At 37.9% G+C, this 17,246-nt stretch overlaps 1 protein-coding gene across 2 annotated transcripts in view; it reads right to left on the reverse strand.

Moving 5' to 3' along the window:
* Positions 1 to 17,246, reverse strand: part of kif16bb (kinesin family member 16Bb) — a 36,377-nt gene that overhangs the window by 15,054 nt on the left and 4,077 nt on the right. Inside the window, exons 6-12 of one of the 2 annotated variants that reach the window (XM_058795037.1) lie at positions 16,063 to 16,172; positions 15,766 to 15,908; positions 14,722 to 14,890; positions 14,484 to 14,606; positions 13,940 to 14,115; positions 13,135 to 13,200; positions 12,706 to 12,765 (exon numbers count right to left, since the gene is read on the reverse strand). In XM_058795037.1, the coding sequence (XP_058651020.1) occupies positions 12,706 to 12,765; positions 13,135 to 13,200; positions 13,940 to 14,115; positions 14,484 to 14,606; positions 14,722 to 14,890; positions 15,766 to 15,908; positions 16,063 to 16,172 (847 nt within the window). The remainder of the gene's footprint in view (positions 1 to 12,705; positions 12,766 to 13,134; positions 13,201 to 13,939; positions 14,116 to 14,483; positions 14,607 to 14,721; positions 14,891 to 15,765; positions 15,909 to 16,062; positions 16,173 to 17,246) is intronic. The other variant, XM_058795038.1, reaches the window with a different exon arrangement.

A 17,246-nucleotide genomic window follows, 5' to 3' on the forward strand; every position in this document is an offset into this window, starting at 1 on the left:
GTATGCAATATTCCAAGTCTTTTGACCAGATCATTTGAGTCGACTAAAAAAATCAATTTAGCCTGATTTAGGATAAACTGATTCATTGTAAAGAACTGAGTCAAAGGAATGATTTGTTAACAAATTGGACATTGCTCCTTCTCTCATGAATGAGTGTCAGATGATTCAGTGATTCATGATTTAAAGGGGACATCGGATGCGAAATTCACTTTTACATGGTGTTTGAACTTAAATGTGTCTTAGCAGTGTATGTACACAACCACCCTGTAATGATAAAAATCATCAATGATGAAGTGAGAAAGTGTTTTTTTTTTTTAATCTTTGCAAATCGCCGGAAGAGAGGGGGTGGATTAAGCAGTAGCTTATTAACATTTAAAGGGACATACACTGAAACAGGTCGCTGTGAACAGAGCTGTTTTTGACCAGGTAAAAAAGGTGTTGTTTTACACTACCATTGAGAAATTTTAACCAAAGTATGTTATAGACTTTTCATGAAGACCCATACCAAGAATCATACCAACTTGGCCATCCGATGTCCCCTTTAAAATTTGTTATCTCACAAAAATACTGAATGATTTCAGAAGGCATGGAATATAAAGCTCCGATGAACTAATTTGATGATACTTTTATGGTGTTTTTTTGTTGTTGTTGTTATTTTAGAGCTTTATAGCTCCAGTTTGCATTCATTTTAGTTTTACTGAGAAGGGTAGACAGGAAAAAAAATTGCACAAGGTTAGACTAATGTGAGGGTGAGTAAATAATGGAAAGTTTTTTGGGGTGAACTGTTCATATAAGGCGCCTTAAAATAATCAATCAAATAACCTTACCAACACCATTTTTTGTTTTAACAAATGTGGGCTTTTCTCCCTCATCTGCCATTCCTCCCTCATTCTCTGCCTCTTCATGCTAGAGAGCAATGTGTCTATTTCCACCTCATCGACAGCAGCAAGCAGAGCAAAATCCTTTTCTCCTAACGAAGAGGGAAAAGCATCGATTGTGTGGAGGGTCTTCTCTCCACACTTAATTAAATGAATTCTTCCAAGACTTCATTAGACGAGAGAGATTGAGGGAGAAAGAGAGGGAGAGGCAGGGAGATAGATAGGAACCATGTCGGCAGATTAATGTACTGTATCACTTTTTCAAAGGGAAAGGAAGAGAGAGAGACAGGGCAAGCCTGGGAGCAAGGTACCTTCTGCCCCTGAGAACTTCTTAAACATGGTGTGTATGGTGGTTGTAAAATTACATGCACTCTAAACTTCTGCAGCAATTGAGATTTGGCTGGCATTTAAAAGCTCATCATAAAACTGCTAATTTATTTCACTCTCTTGGCAAATTAAAGGTGGTTCTGGTGCCCAAGACTTCAGCTATTTGATGCACTGAATGTGGTCTGAAAACAAGGCAGATGCACCGGGTGAAGATTAAAAAGTGCTCTGAATATATATGGGTTGAGAGATCAAGAGAGGATAAGAACTGCAAAATGGTGCACTGACTATAAAAAGAGGGAGAGAGAGAGAGAGAGAGAGAGGAGATAAAGTCAGTAAAAGCAGGAGATGGTGTGTTTTGTTTTCACAAGAACAATAACAAAGTATAATTCCAGTTTTACATTCCGAGTAATGCTTATCCATGCAAAACTTGATGTTGTGATGCTAGGGTTTTATTGTGCCAGGGTGTACCATGTAAAATAAGTTTTATTATGTTGCTATGATGTTCTGGATGGATGTTAGGTAGGTTAGCCAAGTCAAAAGTGTCCATTCCCAAGTCTTTATGAAATTGTGGCCCCTAAGTATGACTCCGATTTCTTTTTCAAAGCAAATCTGTGGGATTTTCCGTGCAATTTTATCATCCATTTGCTTTCAAAAGTAACTGCACACCTCTGTTCAACAAACCACATGATTTGAGGTATCATTTAAGTTCATAAACAAGACGGGTTATGCCCTTGAATTTATTACTCAGCATAAGCAGTCTGTTCAAATCCATGACTCCATGTTGGCCAATTGCTGATTTACCAATGAAAGCGTATATTCCTTTTCCTTTCAGGGCTTGATATGGTTCTCAGATTGATGTGACATCCATTAAAGAAATGCTACATTATCTATTCCGTTTCATCAGGTATAAACTGGACTTGCGCAGAGCTCATTAAAGGAACGCTTAATTATTGCCTTTCACTGTTCATTTCCATCCCATTTTATTATCAGAAGGTATTTCACACCTATCCAAGGCTAAAAAAAAGAATGTGTTGTAATCACAACATGGCAATTAAACAGTTGTCATGCATAATTAAAGAGTGTATTTTAATAAACATTGAAAGTGATAAAGAAGCGCGAAGAAGAAAAATGAAATTCATAGAAATAGGAAGTGTGGGAGGAGGACAGAGACGTTTAATATATAAATAAATACTCTTCCAGAGCCACCTCGAGATGAGAATGAGCGCTTGTGTTAGTGTGTGTGTGGCTCTAGGGATTTGATGCATCTTTTTTTCTAAATGAAAACAAATGGCACAATCGACTGGAAGATAAACTGCTCTGGTTAGGCCGCCATATCTGTCATCAATCCTTACTATTCCCTTCAGTTCTGTATGAGCACTCCTAAATTAACAAATGCGATGAGGGCACATCACCTCGCCAGCTGCTGAAGACTGGGACAGCCACTGGACAGAAGCATATTCCCTCCCTCACACTTTCTTTCTGTCTCTCTCTGTGAGTCCACTATTGAACCACATCTCCTTATTAACCGCTGTCTCCTCCCCACCCACCCTGTAACCAATCTACAACGACACAGCTGCACAACTTTGCATTCCATATCTGCCTCAGAAAGCGAATTAAGATTCTGTTTACGTTCCAGAGCCAGAGAATTGCCGTCACTCTCTAAAAGCGTCAATTTACTCCTGTGAAGCAGCGAATCAACTCGTATCAACTAAGTTAACCCTGAGCATGCTGAAAGAGTGAAAACCGAAATAGTCAGAAAATAGATTTTATGAGTTCAAATAAAACTGACATCTACCAAAATATCACTTCCTATATTATTATATGATTGATACTATACTATTTAATTCATATATTGGTCATTTCATATAAATATTCATTTTGAAATATAAAACACCCACACAGATGGATGGATGGATGGATGGATGGATGGATAGATATGGTGCTTTTTCCACTGTGTGGTACGATACATAGATAGATACATAGACAGATAGATAAAAAGTGTCAGCTATATGAACAAATGTAAAGACGGATAGATAGATATATGGGTAGTTGACATATGGTGTGACATAGCAAAAATGTAGGGAAAAAAAAAACTTAACATACAAATAACATGAGGATAATGTATCTTCATTCTTAGAGTTACAAATAGCATAAGAGAGGTTTATCTTAAATGTTAAGAGGGTTTTTTTTTTAATTACATTTTTCCTTCACACCATAGGACACATTGATACGTCAACTACCCATATATTTACATCTATATACTGATATGCACATAGACCGATAGATATATATACTGAAAGGTGTGCACATAGAAATCTGCTCCTGTAACCTGTAACATACATCAATCTTGTGTTTTGCATTTAATTTTTTTCTAGATTCCACTTTAATGGTTTTATGAAATTTCAGTAATCAAAGATGATATCTAATCGGTTCAATTTATAAAACTTTAATAATTTATTAAAAATATTATAATAATCATGCCCTGTGATTTTTTTTTTTTAGGATTCTGTGTTTTGATTCAATACAAATTGGTTATCAAAAATGGCAGTAAAAAAATTAATGCACAAAGCTAAACAATTTAATTAATATAAAATGTTATAAAATGAAATTTGAGCACTTTGATATTTTAGCAAAGTGCTGCACAACAGAGGTTTACTGTTTAAATTAAAACATTGGGGAAAAAAAGTTTAATTATGTTTTACTATACTGTATTTTTGTTGTTAATATTATTTTGAGAAGTATATATATATATATATATATATATATATATATATATATATATATATATATATATATATATATATATAAATAATACTAATTTTGTAACTAGGGCTGTCACTAACAATTATTTTGATAATCAAGGCAAAATGCAATCAAGGATTTTTTTTAATTGAGTACTCTAATTGAATCAAGGAATTGTGACAGCCCTAATTGTAATGCTGGGAGAACTCAGGAATGATGAAAAGCAGGATCTAAATAGGGATACTTTTTCTGAACTAAACTAATAATAACACAAAGAAACAACGCAATGAACATGAGAAACCAAAGAACAAAGGGGATAGGAATACAAACATAGGAAAAACAACAAATTACAACCAAACACAGGGGAATAAATACACAAGGGTAAACAAGGAACACATGAGTGGGCAATCACAGAACCCCAATCACAAATAAAACTACAAAAGGACTAGGCCTAAATGGAAACAGGAAACTAGAGTTAGGTCCAAACATTACATGGGGGACGTGTGACAAATATGTTTCTGTCATAAATTGTTCAATTTAAACCCAAATTTTTATTTTGGCGGATTGTAGTGAAAATGATAGTTTCATGAAATGCTCGCAAAGTAAACTCTCAGAACAGCTCTGGAGTACATGTAGAGTGACTTCATATAGAGAGATGCCAGACGCTGAAAACAGCAAGAGCGTAATGTGTGCTTGAGTATGTGTAGTAGACAAAACCGTTCTGCTCATTCACACAAAGACACAGAGACTTCACATTTAAACAGCAGTCTTTTGTGGTTTTATATTCACAGAGTGTACAGCCCTACTTTTGATTTATTCTTCCAAATTCTGTGACATTCTACATCATACAGTAAATTCAATTTTTATGACTAGATTTTGTGATTTCATCCACGTTTTCCACATCAAGGAAATCATAGGGCAACGCATATAAGCTGAGGTAAAACTATTCTTAGTGATGACCTTTCTGAACATAGTCCCACTTCTGCCTCAGTAAGGGATCGTATAACAGCTGGCCTTTTATTCTCAAATAACTCTTAATGGTTCAAGGGCTAAAAGTTTGATCAAAAAGACATCTTTGAAATTAGATTTTTCTTTTTATTCACCAAATGTCTTCAAGATGCCATCATGCTCATCAAAAACAAGAACAGCTTCAGCCAGTTCATAAAACACAATCAGAGGTCCTGACTGCTTGCATCCTTGCTGTTTGTATATCATATAGAGACAAGTATCCATCTTGTGGCCACACATCCTTTGTTTGCATGTCTGTTAGCATTCTGTTTAACACACCCACTGAGACCATGCCATGTGCTGCTAGCAAGCTAACAACTGGAACCCCAACCGAACAGCGATGGAAAGAATTACAACACGGTCATATTAATTAGAGCACTGGATGCTCTGAGATTAATCCGCCATATGTGACTAATCAAAATCTCTTAATTAAGGACCGTAGCATTGTCTCATGATGAGCCTCAACGCTCTGGGCTTCTTGAATTAACCTGTTATATACCCCTTTTTTTTTGCCCTTTTAGCACTTACTCAAAGGAGTTCTTGATTCAGCCAGCTTTTCTACCGAGTTTATGTTGTATAAGGCAACATGCTCTGAAACACTTCATCAACCTTTGGCATGTGTTCAGAAGTCTTGCACTCGCTAGAGACAGGCCGCCAGCTTTGCTTTCTGCTTAGCACTCCCTGGTCAGGGTCAGTATCAACATGACCAACAGTTTGATTGACTGAGAGCTTTAGGAGATTAAAGTCATTTTGTAAATCCAGCACAGAATTAGTTATATGAAGTAAGACTGGACATACATTTATTGTATTTGGATCTGAATGAGAGACATTAAACTTAAAGGGATAGTTCACCCAAAAATGGAAATTCTGTCATTAATTACTCTCATTTCGTTCCAAACCTGTAAGACCATGGTTTATCTTCAGAACACAAATTAAGATATTTTTGATGAAATCCCTCCATAGATAGCAACGCAACTACCACATTCAAGGCCCAGAAAGGTAGTAAGGACATCGTTAAAATAGTCCATTTGCAGTTTTGTGCAAGTTACCTCCAAACTGTAATACATTATAAATTACTTGTTACTGTTATTTAAAAGTAATTCCTTACCATACAATATTACTGTCTCAGAATTGTAATGCGTTACATGACTCCTGTATTACTTTTGAGTTACTTTCACCAAAATAACTACAGAAGTAGTAGAACATTATAAAACGACAAAATGGACTGCAGAGCATTTTACATCCAGTAGAGGGCCATATGGTGTAGCATGACTGTGGGCCATCCAGGCTACTAACAATATAACTTATAATTGGCAAAGTGAAGGCTCAAGGCAATGCAAGAAAGGATGATGGCCAAAATCACAAACGATCCAAGTCTGTTAAAAGTATGGTAGAGGTACTATTATCTGTGATTATCTGGCAATATCTGTGAATAGCTTGGGTCTATTCATATTAGACACAACAGGACTATATAGTGGGGCAAAAAAGTATTTAGTCAGCCACCAATTGTGCAAGTTCTCCCACTTAAAAAGATGAGAGAGGCCTGTAATTTTCATCATAGGTATACCTCAACTATGAGAGACAAAATGAGAAAAAAATCCAGAAAATCACATTGTAGGATTTTTAAAGAATTAATTAGTAAATTCCTCGGTAAAATAAGTATTTGGTCACCTACAAACAAGCAAGATTTCTGGCTCTCACAGACCTGTAACTTCTTCTTTAAGAGGCTCCTCTGTCCTCCACTCGTTACCTGTATTAATGGCATCTGTTTGAACTTGTTATCAGTATAAAAGACACCTGTCCACAACCTCAAACAGTCCAACTCCAAACTCCACCATGGCCAAGACCAAAGAGCTGTCAAAGGACACCAGAAACAAAATTGTAGACCTGCACCAGGCTGGGAAGACTGAATCTGCAATAGGTAAGCAGCTTGGTGTGAAGAAATCAACTGTGGGAGCAATTATTAGAAAATGGAAGACATACAAGACCACTGATAATCTCCCTTGATCTGGGGCTCCACGCAAGATCTCACCCCGTGGGGTCAAAATGATCACAAGAACTGTGAGCAAAAATCCCAGAACCACACGGGGGGACCTAGTGAATGACCTGCAGAGAGCTGGGACCAAAGTAACAAAGGCTACCATCAGTAACACACTGCGCCGCCAGGGACTCAAATCCTGCAGTGCCAGGCGTGTCCCCTGCTTAAGCCAGTACATGTCCGGGCCCGTCTGAAGTTTGCTAGAGAGCATTTGGATGATCCAGAAGAGGATTGGGAGAATGTCATATGGTCAGATGAAACCAAAATAGAACTTTTTGGTAAAAACTCAACTTGTCGTGTTTGGAGGAGAAAGAATGCTGAGTTGCATCCAAAGAACACCATACCTACTGTGAAGCATGGGGTGGAAACATCATGCTTTGGGGCTGTTTTTCTGCAAAGGGACCAGGACGACTGATCCGTGTAAACGAAAGAACGAATGGGGCCATGTATCGTGAGATTTTGAGTGAAAACCTCCTTCCATCAGCAAGGGCATTGAAGATGAAAGCGTGGCTGGGTCTTTCAGCATGACAATGATCCCAAACACACCGCCCGAACAGCGAAGGAGTGGCTTCAGAAGAAGCATTTCAAGGTCCTGGAGTGGCCTAGCCAGTCTCCAGATCTCAACCCCATCGAAAATCTTGAAAGTCCGTGTTGCCCAGCGACAGCCCCAAAACATTACTGCTCTAGAGGAGATCTGCGTGGAGGAATGGGCCAAAATACCAGCAACAGTGTGTGAAAACCTTGTGAAGACTTACAGAAAACGTTTGACCTCTGTCATTGCCAACAAAGGGTATATAACAAAGTATTGAGATGAAATTTTGTTATTGACCAAATACTTATTTTCCACCATAATTTGCAAATAAATTCTTTAAAAATCCTACAATGTGATTTTCTGGATTTTTTTTTCTCATTTTGTCTCTCATAGTTGAGGTATACCTATGATGAAAATTACAGGCCTCTCTCATCTTTTTAAGTGGGAGAACTTGCACAATTGGTGGCTGACTAAATTTTGCCCCACTGTATGTAAACTCTAATGCCATGACAAGATGCACATTTTTCTTTTCTTATTGTTGCCATTATTTTATTCTCTTTGAATTCAAGAGGTTCACTGACAAACTCGAAGTAATGCGCATTCGTCCATCTCAGAATGTACAGTATTCTGCCATCTTCACCCATTAGCCACTTTTTTTTAGCCGGGGCTTACAGCGAGCCGGACAGGGCTAATAGCCTCGGACCTCGAGCACAGAGGAAAAAATTATGCCGCGTTTCCACTGTCGGGCCAGTAGCCTCGCGGCACTCCTGTAAAACCCGCCCTAAACACGCCTTCACTGACTACGTCACACAATACAAAGTTCCACCAGCGAGAGGGAAATGAATGAAATAAATCCCTAAACAAATATATCAGAAGCTGTCGTTTAGTCTTTATTTACAAACTTTGACACCACACGTGGCTATTGATTGACTACGAACAGGAACTTAAGTAAGGAACTTACTTGCGGCATTTTTGATTTGTTAATGTCTCGCGGTCTTGCTGGGTTTTGCGCGGTCAGGCTAAAAGTAAGTTTTAATACAAGCGTTACTGAACATGAAAATTGATTAGTAATGCCTTACACTACTGCGTTACAGCAAAAAGTAATCTGTTACTGTAATGCATTACTTTTGTAACACGTTACTCCCAACACTGTCCATTTCACATCGTGGTTCAACCTTAATTTTATAAAGCTATGAGAATATTTTTGTGCGCAAGGAAGACAAAAATAATGACTTTATTCAACGATTCTTCAATTACGTGTCGGTCTCTGCCGCACATTCACGAAAGTACCACGATGTATGCGTTCAATATCTTTTATTGTCCACATAATGAAAGTCAGTGAGGTCCAGTGTTGTTTTGATTTCAGTGGTCTTCAAAAGATCTTCATTTCTGTTTTGCAGAAGACAGAAAATCATACAAGTTTGGAACAACATGACAGATTTTTTTGTTGAACTGCCACAAGCAAGCTTATATATTCAGTATGATTTTAGCCTCCAAAGCAAAATATTTGTGTTCATTTTAAGCTTAAGATCCTAAAGGACTCTTTTCAAATTAAGTACTTGGCAGATGTATCCAATAGTATGAAAATTCCCACAAATCTACACAGCGCATTTCTTTCACAGAAAGGAACAGTATTACATTGAAGAATCTCCAAGTTCATCACTCTGAAAACATACATTTAATCGTCCCGTATGGCCATCGCTCCAACTGTGCATATACACACACTGGGTGGCCATTGCAGACATTAGGGTGATCGAGGAAGAGAAACCGCAAAGCACGGTACGCATAATCTCAGTTAATACTTCTTCACCAAGAGAAGCCATTTTAATCATCTGCTGCACAAACCCCCCTCCCTTCACTCTGCCACATGTTGACTTCAACATCATTAAAGCAGTTTTTATGGTGGCTGGATGACATAGTAATCTAAATAGCTTGAAAATTAAATATAAACCATGGGTAGATTTTCTTTTGTTTATTTCATTGCTTCAAGTCCATGTGGAGGAGCAAAAAAACATCAAAGTGCTACAGTGCCATCTTTTGGTTCAACCTTTTCACCTCAAAATTTAAAAAAGACATTGAACCAAAATGAAAGAGTAGAATGACAAGTAATATGACAACATTATCTAATACTCTAGAAGCATAAGTACTGTAAGTACTAAACTTTGGAACACAGCTTGTTCTGCACATCTTGTAAAGATATTTTCTTGTATCCCAAAATTCTATTTGAATTGGATTTGATTGTGATACTTCAATATTTAAATCTATTGAATTGTTCATTTTCATGTGTTTTATTGTCTGCCTCCAATATAATACTATAATCACACAAGACAACAGATGCTTAATATGCAATCGCTTGCCATTGCTGGAAAAAAAACAACCATAAAAACAGACATCATCTGCGTTTGGGGGTTTGCAAAATCGCGTTGCATTGTTAAATCTTCTGTTTCTCAGTCAAGCTCAGAGGAGGACCAAAAAAAGAGTGAGCTTTGAGATCTGTGCCTTTGTTCTTCTCTTTGTGGGCTGTCTCTTTCTCACCACAACACTTTCCCATCAAAAAAGACGCCAAAGCACTTGAAAAAGGTGGCGAAGAATAAGCAGTTGAGAAGCGAACACGCTCATTATGGTGGGACTTGAGAAAACAGCCCTAGAGAAGTGCTATTTGAAGTGATTATCTGCAATTAAATTCAGCTGATGCATCAACGGCTCGTCCCCATGCTGTTAGGTGGCTTGGCGAGGACAGAGCCGAAATTTACAGAAGCTGATGACAAATTGGTCCCTGGATACTTCCTCAACTTTCTTTCACCCCTAACACGTGCACACTGATTTCGATTGGCTAAAAGCTGGATGGTCAGAGAGGCAGTTGGCATGCTGGCATGGCAGGAAGTGAGTAATAGCTAAATAGAGGTCTGGGCTATTTGGCCCTCTGTGGCTCATGTCTTGCTGCCTTGACTGGAGCAGATGAGCAGCTAAAAGCTCAGAGAGTATGCGTGACCATCTGCCATCTCTGTTTTGCTCTCTGCTTCATAGATTTGGGTGTGTATGTGTGTAAATGAGACAGGGAGAGAGGATACGTGACGCAAAAAAAAGAGAGAGAGAAAAAGACAGAAAGCAACTCTTGCTCTCCTTGCTCCTCTATCATGGACTCTTTCCTTTTTCCCTATCCGCTGTCACACACATACGCGCAGGAGCAAGACAGAGGTAATAGACTCTCATACCAATGAGCTAATGCTGTGGCATTCTGACAGTTCCAGCTTGTGGCCTGAAATTGACCCCCAGACTCCAGCTACAGTCTGAAAACCTCCATTTACAACACCACAGGCTGCTACACAGCACCCCATCAAACACACAACCAGCCAAAGGCAAAAACGTCGCAAAACAACTGCGCTTATCAAGCGCAACACTGCCACCTGTTGGTGGGAAATCTACCAGCTGATATTAAACATGATGTTTATAGAAGAATCCAACTGTTATTTATTGCTACACAACCAGGGCCAATTGCACCTCCACAACTTTTAACATAGAAAAGCGCCATGAATGTATTATGGCACAATCTGACTGGAGCAACCTGGGGTTAAGTGCCTTGTTCAAGGGCACAGATGTAATGACTCCTCACGGGGATCAAACCATCAAACCTTCCCTAACATCGTCACATCATCATATAACACTATTATTACCAGATCAAGGAGTGCATTAATAGTTGAGGTGCATTAAGGCAAAATGCTCCGATTGCTGCTTATGTAGAAATTAATTTTTACAAAGACTACAGCATCTACTTCAGTTAAATCTTCCTTGTTTTTAAACAGAACATTATAGGAATATTAAATAAACATTTTATATATAGTGGAAAGAATACATTTGTAAACCCTTTGAAATTATCTGAATTTCTGCATTGATTATTTATAAAATGTGGACTGATCTTCTTTTAAGTCACAATTATAGACAAATGCAATTTGACCAAACTGACTCAAACAACACATACGTTTTATCTCTTAAGAGACCCCATATACAAATGTAGAAAATTCTGTCTTGCATCATGTAAAAATTAGAGGTGAGACAGAACCTAGGAGAACAGCAAAGTTCATGTCAACTATTAAAAAAAACAAAAAAAAAAAAAAAAACACTACACAAGATTGGTGTTCATGAAAGAACAACACGAAAGAGCTGTCTACATAATATTGAGACATGTCTTATGCCATAAAACACATGTTGATCCACAACAGTTAAGACAAAATTTGGACTTTTTGGCAGAAATGCATGTTTTGTTTAGAGGAAAAAAGGGCATTGCACACCAACTCCAAAACCTTATTTAATTATACTGCAAAAAATATCAGTTCTGTTGATAACAACATTAACTCAACCAATGCTAAATGTCACACCAGTACATTAAACTTACAATACTACACAACACTCATTAATCAGACTGAACTTCAAATGTGAACTCTGACTAATTTCTATAGTTCCAGACTCAAACCTGCATCCCTGTAGAAGCAATACGGCTCTATGTGCTGCACTAACAGCTCTGACCAGCGACAGAATATTTAATTGTCAAATAAACCAAGTACTTTCAAAATACTTGACCCATTTTCGCTGCACAGTTAAAAGGACAAAAGCATTAGCTCAAAAATCTGCTATCAGGACAGAAATCTGTGTGTGTGGCACCTACAGGTTATTTAGTTGACTAACCAGCGATGTCTTGCTCTATATTTAGCAGCACATGTAGCCACAGTGATGCACAGAGCTAAACTAATATTGTTTTTCCACCTCACAAGCAGACTACTTCACTAACTGCCTCTGTTTACACAGAACGCTGCTGTTCAGAGAAGAGCAGACTGGATTCACCACAATCTTTCTCAGATCACTGTGGATGAACAAATTAGTTATAGTGGTAGAATCGATGCTGTGCTCTTCCGACTACAGTGGATTCTGGAAAAGAAGCATGCAAGCTGTGAGAGCTGAGTAATATCAAATAAAACCTGTTCCTTATTTCGACTGAAGGTATATGGTATATTTTATTATATAGGTTTAAGAGTAAATAATGACAGAATTTTTACTTTTGGGTGAACAATTCTGTTAACACTACACTTGTTGGGATGTGGCACTTAATTTCATCAGCATTTTCTGAAATTCATGATTAAAAGGAAAACAAAAAGGTATATTATTAATGTGTGCGAATTACCAACCCCAAGAATATTGTGGATTTCTTTCCAACGATTAGCCCACTGTTCTGTCAGCTCCTGAACCTGAGAAAAAAGTGAGATCCTTCACATTACTTCTATAAGGTAGAAGTTTGTTTTTTCTTCACAAAAATGGGACAGAAAACAGTATTCTAAACTCTGAAATAAATACAGCACTCTAAAATCCCAGTTGTAGGTCATGCATATTTACATCCAAATGTAAGAGCAGCATAATATTAAATTAAAATAAAAACAACAGTGCTGCTGCTGACCTCCTCTAACACAAAGGCTTTAGTTATCTCCTTAAATCAGCATGCATCATACTTAAACAGCCATGAGATGTGGGCAAATCAATGCTCGGTTTTACCCAACTTTTAATCATCAGAAGATCTGCTCAAGTAGTCTGGGGATGTGCAGAGAAATTGAGACACTTACTCTGGCTTCATCCTGATGAAGCCTCTCCTCCATACTTGACCCTGAAGGTTGCTCAAACGACACCATCTGAAAGGAGAAGGACGGAAGCATTTAAGTCATGTGACCACTGAGAAACAAAACAAAGGCTATAATTCTGAGTACAAAAGTAGGTACTTGTACTTCTGTGTATATGCCAGTATTGGGACATACTATATCATAAAGTATCATCTTAATACTGCATAAAACATCTGTACACTTTTCCAAACCATAAAAGGCTGTGGGCAATGTTAGCTCAAAAATCCTGCATAGACCTCACAGAAGTGTGTCATTTGGGGCATTTTGACATACAGTAATACTTTCTGTGTATTATGATTTAGGAAGCAGATATGCTCAGAGGTTCCTTTCATACTGTAGCTCAGGAGACTCAGGAGTTATTCAGTTATTTTGCCATTAAGGAACTCCCAAAATTGCTCAGGATTAAGAAAAAAGTGCACATAAATGAGACAATTGTTCACCGATAAATGAAAAATTGTACTGAAATCTTGACAAATCTGAGCACAGTTTGAGCCATCATTGAAGTCTTTTCAGAAACTCGAGAAGAGACATATGTGAGATTCCTATTCCTATTCTCATGAGAGAAATAAGAGAAGCTGGAGACTCCATCTCCATCTCATTGCTGTCTAAGAGAAACAGAGATATTAAAGAGATCTCATTTGTGATTTTTCATTCCTACAAACTAATCCTGGCATACCATATAATACTGATAATATATCAATTGAAATTCAGCCCGTGATGTCTGAGGAGGATGAAGTCAAATTTAAATCACCTGATTTCCTGCAGACAGCAGTGCTTTCAAGCGGGCAATCTCAGCACGCAGCTCTCTGATAATCTTTACATTGCTGTCCTCATTCACAGTGGGCTTGTTTAAAATATTCTTGGCCCGGCTGGCATAACGAAGGGTGTTCAGAGTTTCGCTGTAGTTTATGTCAGCAGGTGAGATGGCTGGAGTGACAAAAAAGATAAAGCAAAATGAATACTTAATACGTAATAAGGCGAGAAATCTCCTTGAAACAGAATATGAAAAATTAGAACCAGCAGATCAAAGTATAAAGGCACAATGAGACAATCGTAAGAGTTAATCTTAATGAAAAAAAATGTACATTTCAGTCTGCCGCTTTTTCTTATGGCCTTTTAAGGTGCTTTTTGAGCCTTTTTGAGCTTTACAGCCCAAACTTTTGTTGTATTGAAAAGAGAAGCTTGAACCTTCTGCAAAATAACTTATCTTTATGGAAGGAAAAAAATCCTGGATCTTTTAAGAAATTTGAGGGTGTACAGAACTATGACAGTGATACATGTGACTTCTGACATACTAGCTATCATTATTGTTTTGGAGTTCCCGCCAAGACTGTCCTTTAGGAGCCAGGTAAGCACAGAGTCTCGATATGGAACAAAGTTTTGCTTCTTTTTCATTCCACCCCCAACAGACAGATCAGCTGTGACAACAGCAATAACAAAGAATATTCACTGAACAAACAAAACAAAGTTAATGTAATCTTAACCTACAGTAATACATATCCTTCAGTAACTTTCTGAAGGTTGCTGGTTTACCTAAAGTTGAGATGATGATGCCCAGAGTAACCAAAGATCTATTAATGTTGGCGCCCTCCTTAAGTCGCATGCCAGTAGCCTGTGTGGCATTAGCTCTTTCACTTCCTGCCAGGTCAACCAGATGTACCTTACTCACTGTCTCACTTGGTAACTCTGCATCAAACATGGCCTATAAGGACATATTTTGGTAAATGATAGAGTCAAATATTTCTCATTCCAAAATTCAAAGCACAGAACCAGAATTCAATAGGCAAAAGAAACAGGCAAAAACGCTTTTGATTGAAACAAAGGAAAGTAAGACTGGAAAAGCTTAAGGCAGCATGACAGCTTGATCATGATCATGAATATATACACAAATAGATGGATTTACCAATTTATAACCAACAAACCTAAAAATAGAGTCTCACAACATGGAAAAACTGAGAAGACAGACAGAACATTGACAAAATAAAGAGATGAAACTGAAAAAAAGGTTATGTTTGGAGCAGCATACTATCATAATACTCTATTTCTAGTACGTTGGATAAACTGGAAGTATTTTCAGCTATGATTTTTAGCATCTCTAACCTGACTCATTTTTATTGTTCATACAGTATTTCCAACATCTTTAAATAAGAACAGAATAAAAACATAAAATAACCATAATTATATCCAAGAAGATAACTAAATCCCACTCAAAACATTTGAAACATTTCTTGCCTGCTGATTAAGTTTTGTACTGACTATGTACTGCTGAGTGCAAACTATTTTTTAATATAGTACATACTGTGCAAAGTAGTAATCCATTCCAAACATAGCCATCGACACACTAACCAGACTCAAAGGTCACTCCAGCTGCATGGTGCAATATAACCCATGCATAATAAAATCACAATGATATCCGTGTATCATTACCCAGACATCCCCAACATACACAGAAAATGGAGAAAGCTCACTGGATAATACAAACAGGGAGATGATAACTTCAAGCTGAGACAGCTATCTGCACAAATGTACAAACAGAGAGGCAGATGGCATTCAGCAGAGGGTAAATGGACTTGCGACCTTGATGAAGCGAATGGTGAAGATGGCGTGGGATCGGCTGCTGACATGGTTCATGCCTGTGCTGGCAGTGGCACGCCTTCTGTTGCCCTCCTGCATCAACTGGCCAACCTCAGTATAGTTCTGCACATGGTGTCTGGAGAGGGCTGGACAACATATATGTGCATAAGAGAAATATAAACAACAGTTTGTACATTTTGCAGCGTTTCGGGAATGCTCTTCTATTCAGTGAAGTAACATTAAAACATGAGCAAGCAGTCAATCATCATGATGCAAGGAGCGCTTTTATAGTCATTTTACCCTCCACATATGGTCCATCTTTAGGATGTTCCCTCACTCTCAGCTCACAGCCTCGTGTATCTGTGCTGGGAAGGAGGTCTCGAACCCGCTCATTGTAGATTTCAAAGTAGCTGGAAGCACAAGGCATCAAAGACAAGAACAAAGCAGTGAAATTTTGCTCTTGAAGCATGACTGTATCTCAGAAACGACAGCAACGATCTACTATTTTAGGATATAATGGGGAAAAAAAAAGGTTTTCACCACACAAACTTCAACATTGACTCAGTCTCTAGATGAGGTCCTCTAATTAGGCTGGTTTTAAATGACGCACATTCTAGCAATTTTGCTAAATGCCACTGGTTTATTTTATATTTTGGTTTAATAGCTTATTTGCTAGCTTATTAAATTTTCTTTGTTTTGACTAAATCATTCGTGAAGCAATTGCCTGGAAAACTCAAATCAATTACCATCCACTGTTTGAATATCATCGTGCGTAAATAAAATGATAGAAAACTCTGGCGTGATGGAACACGGCGACTTGACAAGAAATTAGATGCCACACATTTTCCCTGAATCTGAGTATGCGGCAGTATATCACAACAGAGCTTATTACAGCAATCGTGGGTGAGGGGGAAAAAAAGTCTCGCCAGTCAGAAAAGAAATAAAATCCCACAAGACGATAAACCTATTTCGGGCTGTCTGCAGAAATGTGAATGTTTAAACAGGCTCCTGAAATGAAAGACAGATTGGTCCCTCTTCATCTCCTAATGAAGCTGGAGAGAGAGACAGCATCAGTTTGAGCTCAATACAAACTAACAGTGAACTAATTAAAATGTGACAGTCAGAAATCCTGAATGCCTCTTCTGCTAGAACTGTCCCTAGTGAATGAGCACCGTTTAAAGGAGGGAATCCAGGCAGTTAAACTACATCTTGCAGGCATTCGCAAAACACAGTCATATGCAAGACAAGTCATTTAGAAAGAAAGTCAGTCTTTTGTCCATTAAAGAGGACAGGTCTCACTATTGAAGGCTATTGAACTTTATTTTTTCCCAGATGTTTTGTCTGAAAGCACTGGGACTTTTTTCCTTTTTTTGTACTGCAGTAATTCTAGTTGCAATAGCAATTGATTTAATACGCAATAACTGTATTTTAAGGCGTCATTTATACCACAAGCAAGAGATGTAACTCGACAGCTTCCTTTATTA

This window comes from Onychostoma macrolepis, chromosome 13 (assembly GCF_012432095.1).
Source record: "Onychostoma macrolepis isolate SWU-2019 chromosome 13, ASM1243209v1, whole genome shotgun sequence".
NCBI lineage: Eukaryota > Metazoa > Chordata > Actinopteri > Cypriniformes > Cyprinidae > Onychostoma > Onychostoma macrolepis.